The following is a 17,916-nucleotide window of genomic DNA, read 5'->3' as shown; positions in this document are numbered from 1 at the left end:
TGAGTGGCTGTCATTTTATGTTATAAGCATCTTGGAATCTCTAATGTGATCCCAAAATATGAGGGGTTTTACAAATTCCCAGAAGCAACAAAGCTATCGGTAGTTTCAGTAATAGTCATTATTTTGATTGTCAGCCTAAAGCTGTCTCCGGTTCTCAAAGGCCAGTTGAATAACCAGGAATTATCAACCCTTTGTGCTAACGGTGGGTACTGATGGCAGACAGGCACTGGGGAGAGTGAGTCAAGGTTCTTCCCTCTCTCTGGATTCTTCCATAGCCACTCACTGGGAATCATGAATCATAATATTACTTAACTTTGGTTTCTCATGTGTGGGAAAAATACATCTTTTGTCTTCTTTAAAAAAAAAAAATAGCTGTACTTAAAGCCTAAGCACTAATATGGTGACGTGAATTGGAATGAAAACATATTCAACTCTCTGTTACTCTCAACAATGAACTTGAATCGTTGAAAACAAAGTTCAGGACCAAATCTCAACCTGACACTTCCTGCATCTCATTTGTGATGCTTAGTAGGATCTGTAAAGTCAATAATAATCAGAGCCACAGTTAACCAGTGGGCTCTCTGCTAAGTACTTTGCATAGATTCTTTCTGTTCTGTTTTTTCTTTTTTAGTTCTCACATTAACTCTTGGAATTGAATATTGTTTCCATTTTAGAGATATGAGTTTAGATAACTTTCCCAATAACCCAGCCAGAATAAATGAAATCAGGATTTAAACAAAAGTATGCTGCCTTCACAGTGTAAGTATTTAATAAGAAGACCTCTGTAATTGAGCTCTGAGCTCACCTTACTAATAAATGCAATGACAGAGATAGAGCTATTTGTGTACCCTGTGCTAAGGACTGCACAGACATTCTTTCACGTAATTCTACAAACCAAACTAGGTGCTCTTGTTATACCCATTTAACAGAAGAAGAAACTGAATATTGGGAAAACAAAATGATGTCCCCACATTCACACAGCTAATAAACAGCACAGTCTAGACCCAGTGTCAGAGCTGTCTTTCTCTAAAGCCTTTGCAATTAACCAAAAGGATATACTGGCTCCCATGACAGCCACCTGCAGTCTTTTGGTGCTGGGCATGCTTCTACTTGTGCCCACAGTTTTGCACACAGTCCCTTCACACTTCATCCCATCATCTTGTTGCTCTGTTCATAGTCACCTAAGCACAGAGCCAACACTCGACTTGGGCAGTATTCCCTGGGTGGCCAGTGACCCACGAGTGAACTTATGGGTACCCAGTGGGGGTGCCCAGGTCTGGAGAGCAGTTAAATGAAATCCTCTGTATCATTCCTAAAGCAGGACAACTAGGGAGAAGGCAGGAACCCACAGCCTGAGGAGAAGCCATGAATAGATGATCCTGAGAGGAAGCAGAGCCACATGTGAGAGAAGTCAGCTGCTGTTGAGTAGGAAAAAACTGGCAGAAAGATCCTTGAAGGTGGAGTAGGGGAGTAACGATGATAGGTACAATTTAAAAATACAGGACTATGTACCAGGTCATACGCTATATGTTCTACATGCTTTTCCTCAACCAACTTTCACAACACTGCTAGGAAGTAGGTCCTATTGGTTTTGCCGCTATTGCACAGACTCCTGCAGGTGCTTAAGCAAGCCTGCCCCAGGTCAGACCCCCACTCTGGCCGTCTTCCATGCTATGGTCTGGAGCTGGCTGCTTGACCTCGGGGAATCTCCGCGAAGGCCTCTTCTGGGAAGTGAGCCATGTGAAGATTAAATAAGATGTAGTGTACAAAGCTGGTGGCCCCTGCTTCAGCACATAGAAGTCCTCGATAAATGTCCGTTGTTCTTGTTGTGGTGGTTGTTGTTAATAGCCTGGCCACCTGGTAAGCTCTGAGGCAGCAGGATTCCAGGCTGATACCATTCCAATGTGACAACCATCCCCACACCCCTATGTTGTAGGATGGGAATAAAAGGACATGCCCTTTCTTGTGAGAATGCCCAAGGGAGGGAGAGGGCCTCTTCTCCCTGTGGTTGATAGGATGTTGTTGATTCTACTGGTCCAAACTTGACAATGGAAGTAAAAGAGCTGGAGAAGAGAGTTCTGATCCCCCAGAGGCAGTGGGAAATCCATCCTCCCAGAGCCTTTTAAGCTGCTTTCCCCACAACGCACAGAAGCTCCGTGCACCAAGAGGTTAGAGGGAAGCAACAACTTCCGGTTCAGCATCAAGGAACGGCTTGCTCCCAGAGCCCCCAATGCCTTGCATGGAATCTGGGATTCTGGCAAGGGATGCAGTAGCCTCTTGGAATCTGGAATCCTGCTGAACATCAGGATTAGTTGTCCTGTGCCGGCTAAAAAACCCACGGAGGGGCCTCCTTCTGGGGGAGGCCCACGAAAAGGAGTAGGCTCTACAAATTAATACAGGTAGGGGGACGGGGAAGCGGGTATCAGTGCTTTGTCAGCCTCCTGATGGAGCCACCATACCACGGCTGGGTGCTACCCTACTCAGCTTCTGACCATTGACTTCTGTGACCCTACTGTGTGCCTGGTATGTGCTTGAGACAATGTTAGACCTCGAAATAGGACACCGATAAAGGTAGATAAGATCCAGGCCAGATTTGCCTGTTCTGTGAAATATTTTGGGTATTCCCAAACCATAGGAATGTGACAAGGACAATGAGAGCTAAAATTTATAAAATGCTCGTTCTGTGCTAAGCATTGTTCCAACTACTTTGTATATATTATTTCATTTCATTTAGGTCCTCATGGTTGTGATAGGTACTATTATTAGGTGCATTTTATAGGAAGAAAAATTAAGTCATAATAATCACAGAACTTCACCCAAGGTCAGCTATTAAATGGTAGAAGCAGGATATGGACCCGGGCAGTCATAAATCCCACCTCCTCTGGGTATTTTTTGTGCTGTGAACTCACTGCAGTGACTGTAGCAATTGGCCACATTTCCATGGCATAGTTACTGTCTCACCAACTAGACCATAAGCCCTCTGCCCTCTGAGACCAAGGCCCACTCCCTAGAGCGCTGCCTAACCAGGACACTCAATAAATATGTGTGGATTGATTCCTTTTTGAGATGCTTTAGGGATGTGTACAAATCCACAAGCCCCCTCAAAATGTTAAATTTCCAGATCAAGGTGCAGATGGAAGGGGAGAAAAGGGGTTCCTAGATATAATTTTGTTAGTTTACTACATTATAAAGAACTTCATCATTTAAAAATTTATCAGATCCTGTAAATCAGATCTTACTGAAAGCTGTGTCTTACCAAAATGGGAAAAAAAATATATTCTAACAGAAGGCATTTCTTGCAGTAGACATGTCACTATGTCTGTGTACATAAACAGTACATAGTTAAGGAGTTAGAAGTTAAAAAGTTAAGAAGACATTCTACTCTAGAAAACTCCATTCCCTCCAACAAGCAGAAAAATAAATTATGTATGACTAATACACACACACACACACACACATAAATCATAAGTGATAATAGGAAACTTATAAAAACAGGTAAGTTATAATAGTATGGAAATAATAAGGAAGGAAGGAAATTGTAAAGAACATACCAACCAGCATAAGAAGTAGAAATGTTCTGGAGAACACTGGCCTGGGCTAAGCCATGCTGCATATTCTGCTTGTCCAGCTTATACTGAAATCTTTCACTGACTAGCCTTGTGATCTTGGTCAGTTAACTCATTGGGCCTCTTTCAGTTTTCCGAGCCACTGAATATGCAGTGGGCACATCGGTACAATGCATTTCATAATAAGAGCCTCACTCTTTTATAGGATACAGCAGCAGAGCTCAAGAACCTGGACTCTGATTGCCTGGCTTCTTACTAGCAAAGCAACATTGTGGGAGATGCTCATCTATCCTGTGCCTCAGTTCCCTCATATGTAAAATGTGGATTGTAATAGTTTACATCATAGCGTTGTAAAGATTAAATAAGCTAACACATGTAAGGGATTCACAACAACAGTAGATCTAGGTGCCTAATCGTGTTAGCTATCACAACATCACAGCAAATGTAAAAAAGGTGAGAAAATTTCGAGCATTCCACTGTGGACTAAAGATGAAGGACATCTACTAACTAATCTATATGCCCTTAAAGGAGAACAACAATAATTTTTCTGCTTGACATTAGGTACATCCTTCTCTAGTCCAAGGCTAAGTTTGTTGTCTACACCCCGAGATGGCAATGCACCTATTCAGTGAGTTTTCTGAGGTACTAGCACTGTGCTAAGGAGTAACTCATTTTATCTTCCCCCCAAAATACCATGAAATGGACATTATAATTAATCCCCATTTTACAGATCAGGAAACCGAGAGTCCAGGAGATTAAATGACTTCCCAAGAAAGAGAAATGGTGGAAGAAGTATGAAACCCAGCTGTATTTCTGAATCTAACTTTTTTTTTTTTTTTTTAATGTAGAGACTTAAGTACTTAGCTGAGCCTTTAGGGGATGCAAATATTTCTATTAAGGAAACAATTTCAGTTTCTTAGAGCCTTTAGAAAATTATATTGTAATTTTCTAAGTATAAACAAAGCAAGGATTATTATATTATCTCTGGAGGCCTATCCCTCCAAAAAAGACCAAAGTCCATAGCTAGCTTGGATTTCAGGACAAAACATTCCTCCAAACTCTTCTACATGCTTCCTCCAAGATTACTCTAGGCAGCTCAGAAAAAATTGCTGGCCTGGTCAGGGCTCCCATCCTCCTGACCTTGTATAAGTGGTAGATGTCTGTGCATTCATTTGCCTATCCAGTTCTTCTTTTGGTAATAACTCCTAGACTTTTTCTTTGGATAACTACTCTGCCTACATCCCCCTTTGCTCCCAGGCTTTGTGGTTTGGATAGAAGGAACTATTGCCTCTCAGTTGCAAAGTGAGTCATGTGACCCAAGCCTGATGAAATAGCAAATTTCACTTTCCTAGCCACAGAAATTTATAAATGGGCATGTAGCCTAACCCAGAGCTTTGAAGATTAGCCTGGGGACACTTGTTCTACCTTTTTCTTTCTCTTGGGCTTACTAATTTAAGACATATCTCTGGAATTTCTAGAGCCCATTCTCCCCCCCACAAAGAGAGCAGCTGCCTGGGAATGAAGTCAGCAGAGAAAAGAGTAAAGATAGAGATACAGATTCCTTACAACACTGTTTGAACACCTAGATACATCCATGCCTGAAGCCATAAATCTGAGCTAATAAACTCTCTTTTTACTTGGGCAGATTTGAACTAGATTTATTTAAAAATTCTAAATAGTAAGTAGCTATTGGATATACAGAATTCATTATATGTATTTATGAATGTCAGGCTCTGTATTAGGAACTGGAGACCCAGAGATAAACTGGACATAGTGCTTGCCTTTAAGAAGCCCATTCTGTAGTGGCAGAAATAGTCATGTGAAGAAACAATTATAGCACAGTGGAATAAGTGCCATAATATTGGCATGCCTGGAAATACAGAGAAGAAAGCACATTCTCCTACCATGAGAGAGTTCTAGAAGCATTGACAAAGTAGAGATTACATACAGGTTGAAGAATTTGAAGGATGCTTTCATGTTGAGTTTGGTCTAGAAGGGAGGAGAGCAACAGTTTATGCAGAGTCATAGAAGAATGAAATGGTAACAGTGAACAGTTGAATGTATCTAAAGCACAGGGTGAGTTGAAGATGACTCACATGGGTGCTTCATGTATTTTGGCAAAACCTGAAGACATTATTGGCCAGCTGGCAAACAGTAGAAGGATTCACATACAGTTTAGGAGCTGGTTACTACTATAACACAAGATGACTGAACATTGATATAAGGTATTACCAGCTACATAATTTGTTGAGCTCAGTGCACAATGAAAATATGAATGTCTCATTCAAAAATTATTAAGAATTTCAAGATGGCAAAAAGAGTATGTGAAAGCAAACATGCAACCCTTTAGAGTGCAGGGTCCTAGTATAGGGTGCAGGTCCGGAAACTGGCCCTGACACGGGCATAGGAAGGGACCTGCCTCTGATCTGTCATGTGGCTTGGGCTTAATTCCCACCAACACTTTAATCATTTAATCATTGCAAAAGTTGGATTCCCATCTATGTGATGTGATGGGATCTGTGTGATGCCCAAATTGAGAATTCTGACATTTTGCTTCTGGGCTGATTGTTCTCCTCTCCTCAGAAGTTCTGTTGCACAGCCAGAAATTTCCTTCTGCCTTGACAAAACCCTTCTCCCTTTCTCCAGCCCCTAAAGGTGGCCCCAAGAGCACTGCTGGTAAGTGAGGCTATGGAATCACATGGCTAGGCACTCAGGCATCCAGTTAGTGGAAGAACAGCTTTTCAGAGGACAGAAGGGTAAGGGATGGAGACCACTTGGGACTGGAGTCAGTTCATAGGTACACATGATGAGACAGAAATTCTCAGACTGTATCCAATGACAAAATTATTAATACATAAATGTTTATAGTCTTTGCTCTTTGCCTCCCACTTAGGAGACCTTTGCTTCTGCCTCTTCAACTTCTTTTCTTCTTCCAACCTCTAGGGATATTTACATTTGTCAGCCAGTTCTTGGTTTTGGGGATATAGAACAAGGGCAATAGGTAGAGACAAAACTTCTTGCTAGTGTAAAGTGAAGGGCCTTTCATGGGGAGGATTAAAAATATATAAAGCCAAAGGGAAGTGAGAGAGGGAAGAAAAGAGGGGAGGGGCCAAGAAGACCCAGTTTTAAAGGAGTTTCTCAATAGGAATTGAGAATAAGATTATAAGAGAAATGTGGATAAAGCATGGGATAGTGAGCGATAACTAAGAGCCACAGAAATGAAGAAAGGGAATATCATAAAATACTTCTGAGTATTATAATTTGAATTTCATTTTGATAGGATGATACGATTTGACAGAAAGCATTAAAGACTGAAATTGCTTGTAATTACTTTTATCTAATGTTGTGTTGGGTTACGTGGGATCTGGATTATATTTGGGTTACATTGGTATCCTGTGAGATATTAATATATATTAAATATACACGCAGAAACATACATATGTATACACCAAATTGTTCCACTAGCAAACACATTTGTGAAATCCTATATCCCACATCCTCCATTGAGAGAATTCCATCAGCATGTTAAAGGCTCTAAGAAGTCCTGCAGAACAGAAATCTATACAAACCTGCTTCATTCCATGCTTCCTAAACCTATTTTACTATATACCACAGAATATTTTGTCATTTTTGAATAAATGTTAAAATACTGTAATTTTAATAAGGCTGACCTACAATCTCAAGAGTTGAGGGAAAACGTCACAAAGTTTTTGTTTTTGTTTTTGTTTTTTTTTTAAGATTTATTTATTTATTTTAGGGGGCAAATGGAGAGAGAGAATCCCAAACAGACTCCTTACAGAGCAGGGAGCCTGATGTGGGGCTCGATCTTACTACCCTGAGATCATGATTTGCATTGAAACCAAGAGTCAGAAGTAACCGACTGAGCCACCTAGGCACCCTACAAAGTATGTTATTCTAACTGGTATCTGAAGAATGGAGAAGGTGGGAGGTAGCCAGGTCAGTATATACAAAGTCATGAGGACTGAAATATTAAAAAAAAAAAAAAAAGAAGAAGAAGAAGAAGAAGAAGAAGAAGAAGAAGAAGAAGAAGAAGAAGAAGAAGATTCGGGATTGGTGTGAAGTTTCCTAGGGTTTAAAAGTAGAAAGACCCCACCTTGTCTCCATGAGTGCTCTTTAAAGTGATTGCTGGGGTGACGCAGATGTTAGGAACAAGTGGCTGCTCACCTGTTCTGAACCATACTCATGGCCATCCAGTCTCCAGGATACACATTTTTCCCAATGAGGTCCTTGAACATGATGAATGTCTCCATCAAGAAGTCCTGAAATTGTAAAGCAAAACACACCTATCATCTCATTTCATAGAACCCGACTGGAAGGGCCCAGATCTTGCTGGCTGTTTAAATTTTTTCTTCATTATTTTTTAGAGGAGCAGAAAGGGAAAAGGCATTCGTTAAGTAAATCCAACGGAACCAATAGCCATGGATTTTTAAATGGAAGGTTTACATTGGTTACCAGGAGATTGTTTCACAAATACAAATGGAATGTGACTATGGGATCTGAAAGCATTCTCAAAACAAAGCACTAGTAATTCTGTCTCTGAGAGGGAAGAAGTAAATATTTATTGATATCATAATTTTATAATCATCTTCTCAAATAGGTATTTAAGGAAGAAGCACACTACACTTTGTGAAGGCATCTCAGGTCATGTAGCAATTACCATGACCACCTAGTTAGCAGGACCGTAAACACAGCTAGTTCATATATAACAGACACATCCATGGGCGATTAGAGGAAACATAACAGGGTCTCTCTTCCTCTCATTCAAGAGGTTGAGAGTGGACCTCAACACACCCTAGACTGCAGCAGGCCAAGCTTGCGCTCTGTCTTTGGAGAACACAAATTCAAGACAAATCCAGACAGCCAAGACCAGGAGACCTGGCATGTGGACCTTCCTGAGCTGGAAGAAGCCAAGTCATGCTGTATCTCCTCTTGGGAAATGTTGAAATCCATAGGAAACCCATTCAGAGCTCTTTCCTTAAGCTAGTGGTTTTCAAATCATTTTAACAGTATAATTCTTTGCCCAAGGAAAATACTACCCAGAACCAAATATATAAAATAGATAAAAGTAGAATAGCTGTGGTTGTGTGTGTGTGTGTGTGTGTGCGTGTGTTTACGGTAAAACATAGTGAGGATGAGGACGGGAGGAATATAATTTGAAAATCACTACTTTAAGCTAAATTACAAAATTCTGGAAATGAGACTGGTTCCTTTTCAGCAGTCTTTGCTTCTCGGGAAAATTACCTCAGTGCTTTAAATCCCAGTTTCCACATCAGCAGAATGGGGATAACATCTAATTCAAAGAGTTTCTATGAAGATTACGTGCACACTGGCTAAAAGGTACTCAGCACAGAGCCTGGCCTACTATAACTGCTCATTTAGTCCCAGGTCAGACAATGGTGAGTATTGTTATTCATCCTTGATATGGGGTAACGCAGATACCATCATGTGCTCCTTCCCTTCCTGTGGTAACAGAGAAGGCCTCCAGCTCATAGATGGAACATCTAGCTTCTGAATGAGAAGCATAACATGCTCTAAGGGTTAAGAGAGAAGTTCAAACCCTACTCGGCCACATACTTGCTATGTGACCTTGAGCAAGCAGATGATAGACTTGTAAAATATGTCTACTAATCCCTAGGTCATACTGTTGTGACAATTATGAAACAAAGTATATATGTTTAATAAATAGGAATTTCCTTTTCCACCTTTCTTCTCACCTTTCCTTCCACTGAGGATCAAAAATTAGGAATCTGATTTTTCTATTTCCATGCTCCATGACATAGAGAACTTGGGGGAAAATCCTGGGTTATTTGGCTTTCCTTTTGTTTTATGTTTTGTGTATGCAGAAAAAGGTTACATTTCTTGCCAATGCTGATCCACTGAAGAGACCATCTCTCTGCTGAATGGCTGAAAGCTAAGGACATTGGCTTCCTAATAATTGCCTTTTTTGGGCCACTCTCTGAGATTGGTCCAATTTTAGTTCCCTGGGCCACTCCATAGAGTTGAAAGTGAGTCCCAGCAGCAGAATTCCTGAATCTAGCAGTAGTAAGAAGACATGACAGAGGTGACCGTGTTGAGGGCAAAGGAACTCCTATACCCCCAAGACAGTGTGGGCTGGGCTTTATGGTTATAAGTCATCTGCTACAGAGCTATGAACCTACAGGCCACAGTCCATGTGTGGACTGTTCTGTACAAATGAGTCCTCAGAGGCTAGAAGAGCAAGGGGGCTCAGAGGCCAACTTCCTTCATGTATTTGTGATCATAATGTAGAAAAAGGTACCTAATACTGGCCACTTAATATGTGAGAGCTACTGTACTCTCATTAACCCCTTCCCCACATCCTGACATAAATAATTTATCCCCACTCTACAGATGGGGCAACTGAGGCTTAAGAGAGATAGCTTGCCCATGAATACATAGCTTACCAGTGACAAATCCTGGATGCAAATCCTAGACTGTGTGATTTTTATCTCTCATGCTCTTAAGCCCCAAAATGTCCATGATTCATCAACAAACATTTGTTGAAGCATATTTAGACTAGACATTTAAGTTTCACCCCTACAGGGACTGAAGACATGTTTCAGAAGTGGTATATACAAGCCTAACTGGAAAATAGAACTAAGGAATCACATGAACATATTTGTAAACTTAGAAACACACATACATAAGGTCCACTGGAACACCTTCTTTTCCTACAGTTTTAAGAGCCAAGAGTGTAATGCCTTCCCTACACTGCCCCCCACCCCAACATCATGCTGACTCACCACAAGTTCAGAGCTGGTCTGGAAGGTCTCAATATAGAAGGAATAATGCTGGTCACCCATCTGGTTTAAGATTGCTGTCATACATGCCACGAAGTGACTCTGTAGAAAATAAAGAAAATTGCCATGGAATAGAGGAGAGAGCATGATGACATTGATCTTCCCCATCTCCTTGACTTCAGACTGGAAAATACCCCAACCATCTCAGGCCTCTGAGTATCAAAAGCCTCTCAAGGATGGAGAATCTCCCCTTACTTGATCAGCAAGAGAAACTTCCCTGTGAGGAAATGGTACCTTTGGCTCATTTATGCGTTCATTCTTCAAAAAGCATTTCCTGAACATCTATTGTGTGACTAGGACTGTAGTGGGAGCTCCAGGTATAGAAAATAGAGCCAGATCACTTCTCCAGCTGCTTGTACTTTGGGAAAAGGCCAAGGCCCTTGTGTCAGGAGATCTAGCCTGTATCAAGATCCTGGAGATACTTGATTTTCTTGCTTTCTTTTTTAAAGTTAAATATATATAGACATATATATGTATATATATATATATATATATTTGTGTGTGTGCGTTTTAATTTCTTTTTTTTTTTAAAGATTTTATTTATTTGACAGACAGAGATCACAAGTAGGCAGAGAGGCAGGCAGAGAGAGAGAGAGGAGGAAGCAGGCTTCCTGCTGAGCAGAAAGCCTGATGTGGGACTCGATCCCAGGACCCTGAGATCATGACCTGAGCCGAAGGCAGCGGCTTAACCCACTGAGCCACCCAGGCGTCCCTGTGTTTTAATTTCTTTTCAGCATAACAGTATTCATTGTTTTTGCACCACACCCAGTGCTCCATGCAATCCGTGCCCTCTCTAATACCCACCACCTGTTTCCCCCAACCTCCCACCTGATACTTGATTTTCTGATAAAAAAAGAAGTTCCTTCTGTGTTCCTCCACAGGAAGTCTTTTGGGTAACTGAACGTTCCTCAAGTTCACATTCCCAAAAGTAACTCGCAGATATCAGGAATCTCTTTTGCTTCTAAAGGTTTTTGTTTTTTCCCCAATTAAGATGTTAGGAATAACGTGCTTTCCCCAGTCAGCAAGACCAGCTATATAATTTGTGGGGCTCAGAACAAAATGAAAATGAAGAGTCCTTGTTAAAAATTATTCAGAATTTCAAAACAGCCCCAGGTCCCATTCTGAGCACCAAGTCAGGTCATACACTCAGCAAGCCAGCCCTGCTTACCTGTGACCACCAGCACGCTCACGCGCCACAAATGTTGAGAAAGCACATGCAAAGCTGGCAGAAAGCACAAAACTGGGACTTCCGGGAGCAGCAGCAAGGATGCTATGTTGATGGGGACCTGGAGGCTTCCACTGGGGTGAATGGTCATGGTCACCCAGGGAGGCAGAGCCTCTCCTGCTCAGACCCCCAGGGGGTGGTGGTGAGTTTGTGAAATGATCAGTTCTTTTCCAACCAGACAGAATACCCCCATTGCTGTTAACCAGGTCCCACTTAAACCAAGAAAGCTTTCTCATCGTGTTTCCCTCTGGCTAGGATGGATGGCAGAAAAGAGAAATCTTGGAGTTTGAGAGGTGTGTGTGTGTGTGTGTGCGCGCACATACACACACACACACAAACACACAAACACACACACACACACACACACACACACGTGTGTTTCCTCTACTCCCTCCATCTCTTCTCTCCTTTCCTCAAAGAATTCAGCCTGTGACCACTAGAGGTCTTTTCTTTTCACATGGTAGCTGCTGAGCAGTTTGTTCGGCTTTTTATTTATTCCTACGTGAGCAGACCCACTACACTTCTTGCATATAGACAGTGAAAATTACAACATAAAGGACCCATTATTCCTTCTTTTGGAGTAATTCTGCTGCTGGCCAAAGCCTGGCTCTTTTTACAAGGAAAGAGAGGACATCTCTGCAGGTAATTCTACTGTTTCAAGGTAAGAGATTTGGGAGGTTTTATTTTTTGTGATCCGTGATCCTCTAAGAGAAAATGCTATCGCTTCTTGAACAATAGTTTACTTTTAACGCTTTGGCTTAAATGAGTCCTGGGATTGTGGGCTTGTGTGTGTGTGTGTGTGTGTGGTGGAAAATCTACCGTTGTCAGAACTGCAGGCTGCCCCAAATGCATAGATACAGAGTGCTTGTTATTTCCAATGGCTTGATTTGAATTTGAAGTGGAGGGGAAAAAAGCAAAAAACAAACCTCAGAGCTCAAGTTGCTTGGAATTACCTTGAAAAGACTGCATTGTCTCAAGCCTTGTTTAGAGAACTTCTGTGCTTCATTTAAAACATAATAATAATAAAAGGGGAAAGGGTGCTAGTCCCCATCTAGAGAAAGTGACCATTTTATGAAAGAAACCACTATTTTTTTTATAAGGACCTGCTCAGTGTGTCAGAGTCCACCAGTCAACCAAAATTACTTTTACCAGCTTGTTCATTTCTTCCTTCTAACTACCACATAGAAAAATACAGCTCAGTACCTTACAGCAGGATTTGTAGAGCAATGTGACTGAAGTTTGGCCAAGTTACCTGCATTTGGCTGTTAATGAAAAAGGACAGTGTTTTACATCTGTCTGCAAGCACCCCTTTTTTTCCTGCCCTGGTGTCTAGCCCACCTTAGCACCAAATCGGTCAGAAATCACACCATTGTGACCGATTGATTAGTGAAATGGCATGAGACGCCAGCCGCAGGTTCGTATTCAGAAAAGGCTCCTTTTTGTCATTTATATTAAATAACAAAGCCAAAAAAAAAAAAAAAAAAAAAAAGCCTCTTTGTCACATAACGATAGAATGATAGAATAACATTATGCCTTTCTGACGTTTATCCTTTTTTTAGTAATATCCTCAACATGGCAATCCACCTCTTTACTCCCTGCCCCCTTCCCTTTCTATGAGTTTGAGACCTTACTTCCATATCCACCATATTCTAAATGTTTAGAAAGAGAGAGAGGAGGGAGGGAGCGTGATGCACTAGCCACTCAGACACTCCTCTCCCTGACATTGCTCAAACTTTATAGCGGAGGAGCCAGATCTCCCAGTCCTGTCGGCCGGCATGGAAAAGCCTGAGAGCTGCATGGGGGCAGCAGGGTGGAGGGATGCCCTGCAGTCCGGGCTGCTGAGAATCCCCCTCTTCCCATCCCCGGCAGACACCGTGTAGGTGACATATATTTACTACCCAAGCAGGAGGCAGCCACTCATCTATAGCCAAGCAGCATACCAGGTGCCTAGATGGGAAACTGCTTCTTAAAAACAGAATAAATACCAGGGGGACCTGCATCTTAAATCCCAGAGAGAAACTGTATCTGAGACGCTGGTTACAAACCAGGCAGAGTCACCTCGGCTCCGTTCGTTCGTTCGGGGCGGTTGAAAATGTAGCTAATGAATCACAGCATGAAGAGACACGGCTTGAAACTAGGTCAAACGTGTAAAAATAAGTGCAATCATCGCAGACACTTGGCTGATGAGGGGCTACTTAACGCCTTGAGTGGCAGGGCTTATTTGCCACATAGAACACTCTTCAGCGATCCGCGACAATCAATCCTCTTAATTAATTCAGCCCATCAGTATGGAGAGAGGTCTCGCACACCTGGGAGAGGACTGAAGCTCCAAAGGAAAACAGCCAGGGTCTCTTCACTGTGTGATGGCAAGAGAGAAAAGAGAAACCCAGTGTCATGTGATTAATATTAATTAGCGGGGATACTAGGTGATTAGGATCAGAAGAGAAGCCCTCCCCAAATCATTTGGCTCCTTTGCCTTAAAAAACCCACCATCATCATACCCTCATATTGATAAGGCCAAGAGTTGGGTGCACGTTACTCAACTTAAACATATCTATTTAACCATCCCTTAGGCAAACACACCTACACACACACACACACACACACACACAGAGTCAAGCCCCCTGCAATGCTGAGTGGACCAGGAAGAGGCTCTCTGTTTGCCCTGCCTTGAAAACCAAGTAACCAAGGGGCAGAGGGGCCTGGTTGGTGCGGATGCGTCCCCCACTCACCTGAGATTGTGGGAGGGATGAGCTCACAGAAGGAGGGAAGCAGCTAACTTTGGGAGCTTGCTACCTAAATGCCAACATTACTACGCGGTACCAGCTGGTGACACGTTGCTATAGTAACTTCAAATAATGTGCAGGGCCAAAATAAAATAAAATATAGAAAGCGCCAAGGAGAGGAGATGAAGGAAAGTTTTCATACCGAGGGAGGCAGTCAGGGAGATGAAAAGTTCTCTCTCTCAGACCACTTATCTCCTTGGGAGACTGAGAGTGGCCAAATGCCATCGTCCGGTGGCTTCTCCATTCACCCCCACGTCTGCCATGTGGTTATGTAACAGATTTAATGCTTGGGTGGAACTGGCACTGTCTGGGTGGCGGATCAGGACCGGAAGTGGGAGGCTGTGGTGTTAGGATCAACAGGGACTCTAAAACCCCTTCATCATGGAGCTTTGTCGGACACTTGGAATTCTAGTGTGTAGTGATCTTTGGGGAAACCAGTATATTGTTCTGTCGTAGCAACCATCGCATTCTGGGCACTGTGCTGGGTGCCAGAGTGCAGCAGGGAGTGGGATGGATAAGGCCGGGCTCCAAAGAGTTTACACCTGTTTCGCCAGGATGTAGAGTGTCAGAGTGGGGGTCTCGGAGCCAGCCAGCCTAATGTCAAACCCTATCTCTATCTCTTCCTCGTTATGTGACCGTGGGCAGGGTCTTGTGCCTCAGTGTCCTCATCTGAAGAATGGGATAGAAATATTCCTTACTTCATACAGTGTGGGTGAGGATTAAATAAAAAAGCACTTAGAACATGGAAAGCCCTGGGTAATGATCACCTATTATTTTTACTGTCATGGTTGCTAACTGTGATCTAGAGAAACTATGCAGATTAGCTCATTGAGATTCCTGACCTGGGTGAAGAAATGATGATGTCACCTACCCATGACTGGCTGTGGACACATCAAGTGCTCCCAATCACAGCTCAGTGCTCCTTGACTCTGAATGTGCCTTGATTAACAACATGCCCAAAGTCCACCTGTTAAGTAAATTAAATGTGAGCCTCTTGGACCGGGGCATGTTGGGAGGTTTCTTTTATTTGGGGACAGTTGCCAGCAGGTGGGAAGAGTGACAACAATGCCCAAATTGTTCAAAAGCATGAAATACAACGGGCTTCATCAAAAACTTATTCCCCCAGCTGTTTGGTCTTAGGATGTGTCTGTCTCTGTGTGCAGTGGCGTTCTTTGGTTCCCTGGGGATCCTGCTGTATGACAGAGTAAACCAAGTCACCCTCTTTCAGGGGAAGCTTCCTGATGGGCACAGATCCCAGGGTTTCATGTGGCCTGCTCCATGTCAAAGGCACAACATCACAGGAAAACAGAAAAGTGCCACTTGGTTGCTGTATATTCTGGATATGCTCTGACACATTCCATCTGTACAATATGACAACTGTTGTAGAGTTAGCTGCGTGCACTCCTGCCTGGTGCTGTGGGCATTAATGATGGCTCAACTACCCGGCCTCACTAGGGCCAGAACTACAGGTATCTCCTCGGACAGCTAGCTTCACTGACAAGGAGCAGGAAAGGAAGGATAAACGAGGCTGTTTTGAATCAAGGCTGGAAGAGGAAACTGCATTGGTAACATACTCTTCCTTTGAAACTAACACATTCTGATCCTTGTTGGAGCCTATGCATGTGGCTCTGTGGTGTGAGGTCACTTTAAATCTTCAAAAGGATACAGTTGATCCCAAGGAGAGATGGAAGGCAAGGAAATTCCATTCATTCATTCATTCATTGTGCTCAAGACTCTACATTCATCCTGTTCCTGACCCATCTCAACAACTTCATGGAGTCAACTTTATGCCTGTTTTACAGATGAGGAAATTGAGACGTATGGATGTCAGGCAGCTTGCCTAGACAGACATTTAGTATATGATGGAACAGGAATTAAAATCTGGATCTTTCTAACTCCAAAGCCTGTGTTCTTTTCATAAGTGCAGTGTGTCTCCCATGTCAGACCTGTTAGCTCTACCTGGGAAGAGATTTTTATCGATTTATTCATTGCTCTATCACCAGAATCTAGAATTGAATTTGCACTTAGTGAGGACTCAATAAATATGTGTTAGATGAGAGACTATAAAAAATTATAGTATTCCCCCATCTCTAAATGAATATTATAGGGACCACTCCACACACAAACTCTGAAAAGTTGGGGTCATGGATAGACCATCTTTGCCTTAGGAGGGCTTGAAAGTGAAAGAATTTTTGTTCTACTTCTGAGTATACTCCATCTTAAATTACATTAGATCAAGCCAGAGTGAGATCATTCCTTCACACATTCCTTAATTCAACAAATATTTTTTGAGCACCTATTATATCCCAGGCTTATTTCTAGTTGTGGGGGATGCAACCAGGAATGAGAGTAACAAAAATTGTTCTTAATGAGCTCTCATCCCCATTGGTTAGAGGACCAGGGATGGAGAAACACACTAGAAGTCAGTGAGTACACAAGTAAGATTATTTTAGGCAGTGATAGCTGCTAATGACATAGCCCCAAGGAATGAGATAGGGATAGAGTGGGAAGAAAACCATTTTCAATTTGGGAGATAAAGGCAGTCTCTTAGAGAGCTGGCATTTGAGTAGAAATCTGAATGATGAGAGTCAGTCATGCAAAAACCTGGCAGAACAGCATTCCAGGACAATTGAACAGCAGATTCAAAGGCCCTGTGGTAGGATGTGCTTAGAATGCTGGAGGATCCAAAAGAAGGCCAGCCTAGCTAGAAGGTATAAAATGAGGGAAGATGCTGTATAAGATGAGGTCAGAGAGACAGGTAGGAACCAAATCCTGGGAGCCCTTGGAGGTCAGGGGTAAGAGTTTGTCTTTTCCTTCAAGTGCAAAAAGAGGCCATTGATTTGGGTTTTAAAAATCTCTCTTGCTGCTGAGTGTTTCAAGAACTCCCCTTTAAAGAGGCAGTTTCCAAATCTTACCACACAACCCCATCTCCAAAACACTGTACTGGACTTGTTCTTAGGACCAACGTTGACTCTTCCTGGTTCATGGTAGTGTCACCACACTTCAGCAAATGCTTCTCAGTAAATGACCATTTTAAAGCAGACTCTAGCCCTCCCTGGGCAGGCAAGAGAGTAGGGATTTTGGTTTTATGTGGATCCTATCTGTCTTCAAGCTTAGTGGGCTTATCTCCCTGTTGTTCAGAGTTGAATCGAAGGGAGCCTGCTCCAGTGGCGCCTAGTCTCTGAATAAAGCCATTTGCATTTTTGGAACCTGAGAAACCCACTTGCCAGGAAGGGGCTGTCATTTAGGACACCCCAGTTTTTAACTGAATGGAAGATGATTTTTTCTAAACACTTCTAATAACATTTGTGGAGGTGTGGGTGAGGAAGTTCATAAATGTCATTTCGAGAAGAATAGTTTCAGAAACAAGGATTTATTCTCAGCACATATACCGGTGATGACCCTCAAGTCTTTGCACCAAATGCCTCAGGAAAAGCTGTGCAAAAAACTCTGTTTGGAGTCCTGGATAATATGGTTTTGTCCTCAGTTCACTTCTCCCT

The 17,916-nt window shown here is 42.4% G+C and overlaps 2 protein-coding genes across 2 annotated transcripts in view; one reads left to right on the top strand and one right to left on the bottom strand.

Moving 5' to 3' along the window:
• Positions 1 to 17,916, bottom strand: part of DOCK2 (dedicator of cytokinesis 2) — a 413,194-nt gene that overhangs the window by 81,592 nt on the left and 313,686 nt on the right. Inside the window, exons 28-29 of the mRNA XM_059416333.1 lie at positions 10,349 to 10,447; positions 7,752 to 7,846 (exon numbers count right to left, since the gene is read on the bottom strand). Coding sequence (XP_059272316.1) covers positions 7,752 to 7,846; positions 10,349 to 10,447 — 194 coding nt within the window. The remainder of the gene's footprint in view (positions 1 to 7,751; positions 7,847 to 10,348; positions 10,448 to 17,916) is intronic.
• INSYN2B (inhibitory synaptic factor family member 2B) overlaps positions 12,149 to 17,916 on the top strand; it is a 116,028-nt gene continuing 110,260 nt past the window's right edge. Inside the window, exon 1 of the mRNA XM_059417335.1 lies at positions 12,149 to 12,291. The gene's annotated coding sequence lies outside the window, so the exon portion shown is untranslated. The remainder of the gene's footprint in view (positions 12,292 to 17,916) is intronic.

This window comes from Mustela nigripes, chromosome 12 (genome assembly GCF_022355385.1).
Source record: "Mustela nigripes isolate SB6536 chromosome 12, MUSNIG.SB6536, whole genome shotgun sequence".
Classification (NCBI taxonomy): Eukaryota; Metazoa; Chordata; class Mammalia; order Carnivora; family Mustelidae; genus Mustela; species Mustela nigripes.
Note: the sequence above shows the minus strand (reverse complement) of the source record. Positions and strands in the feature narration are given on the sequence as shown.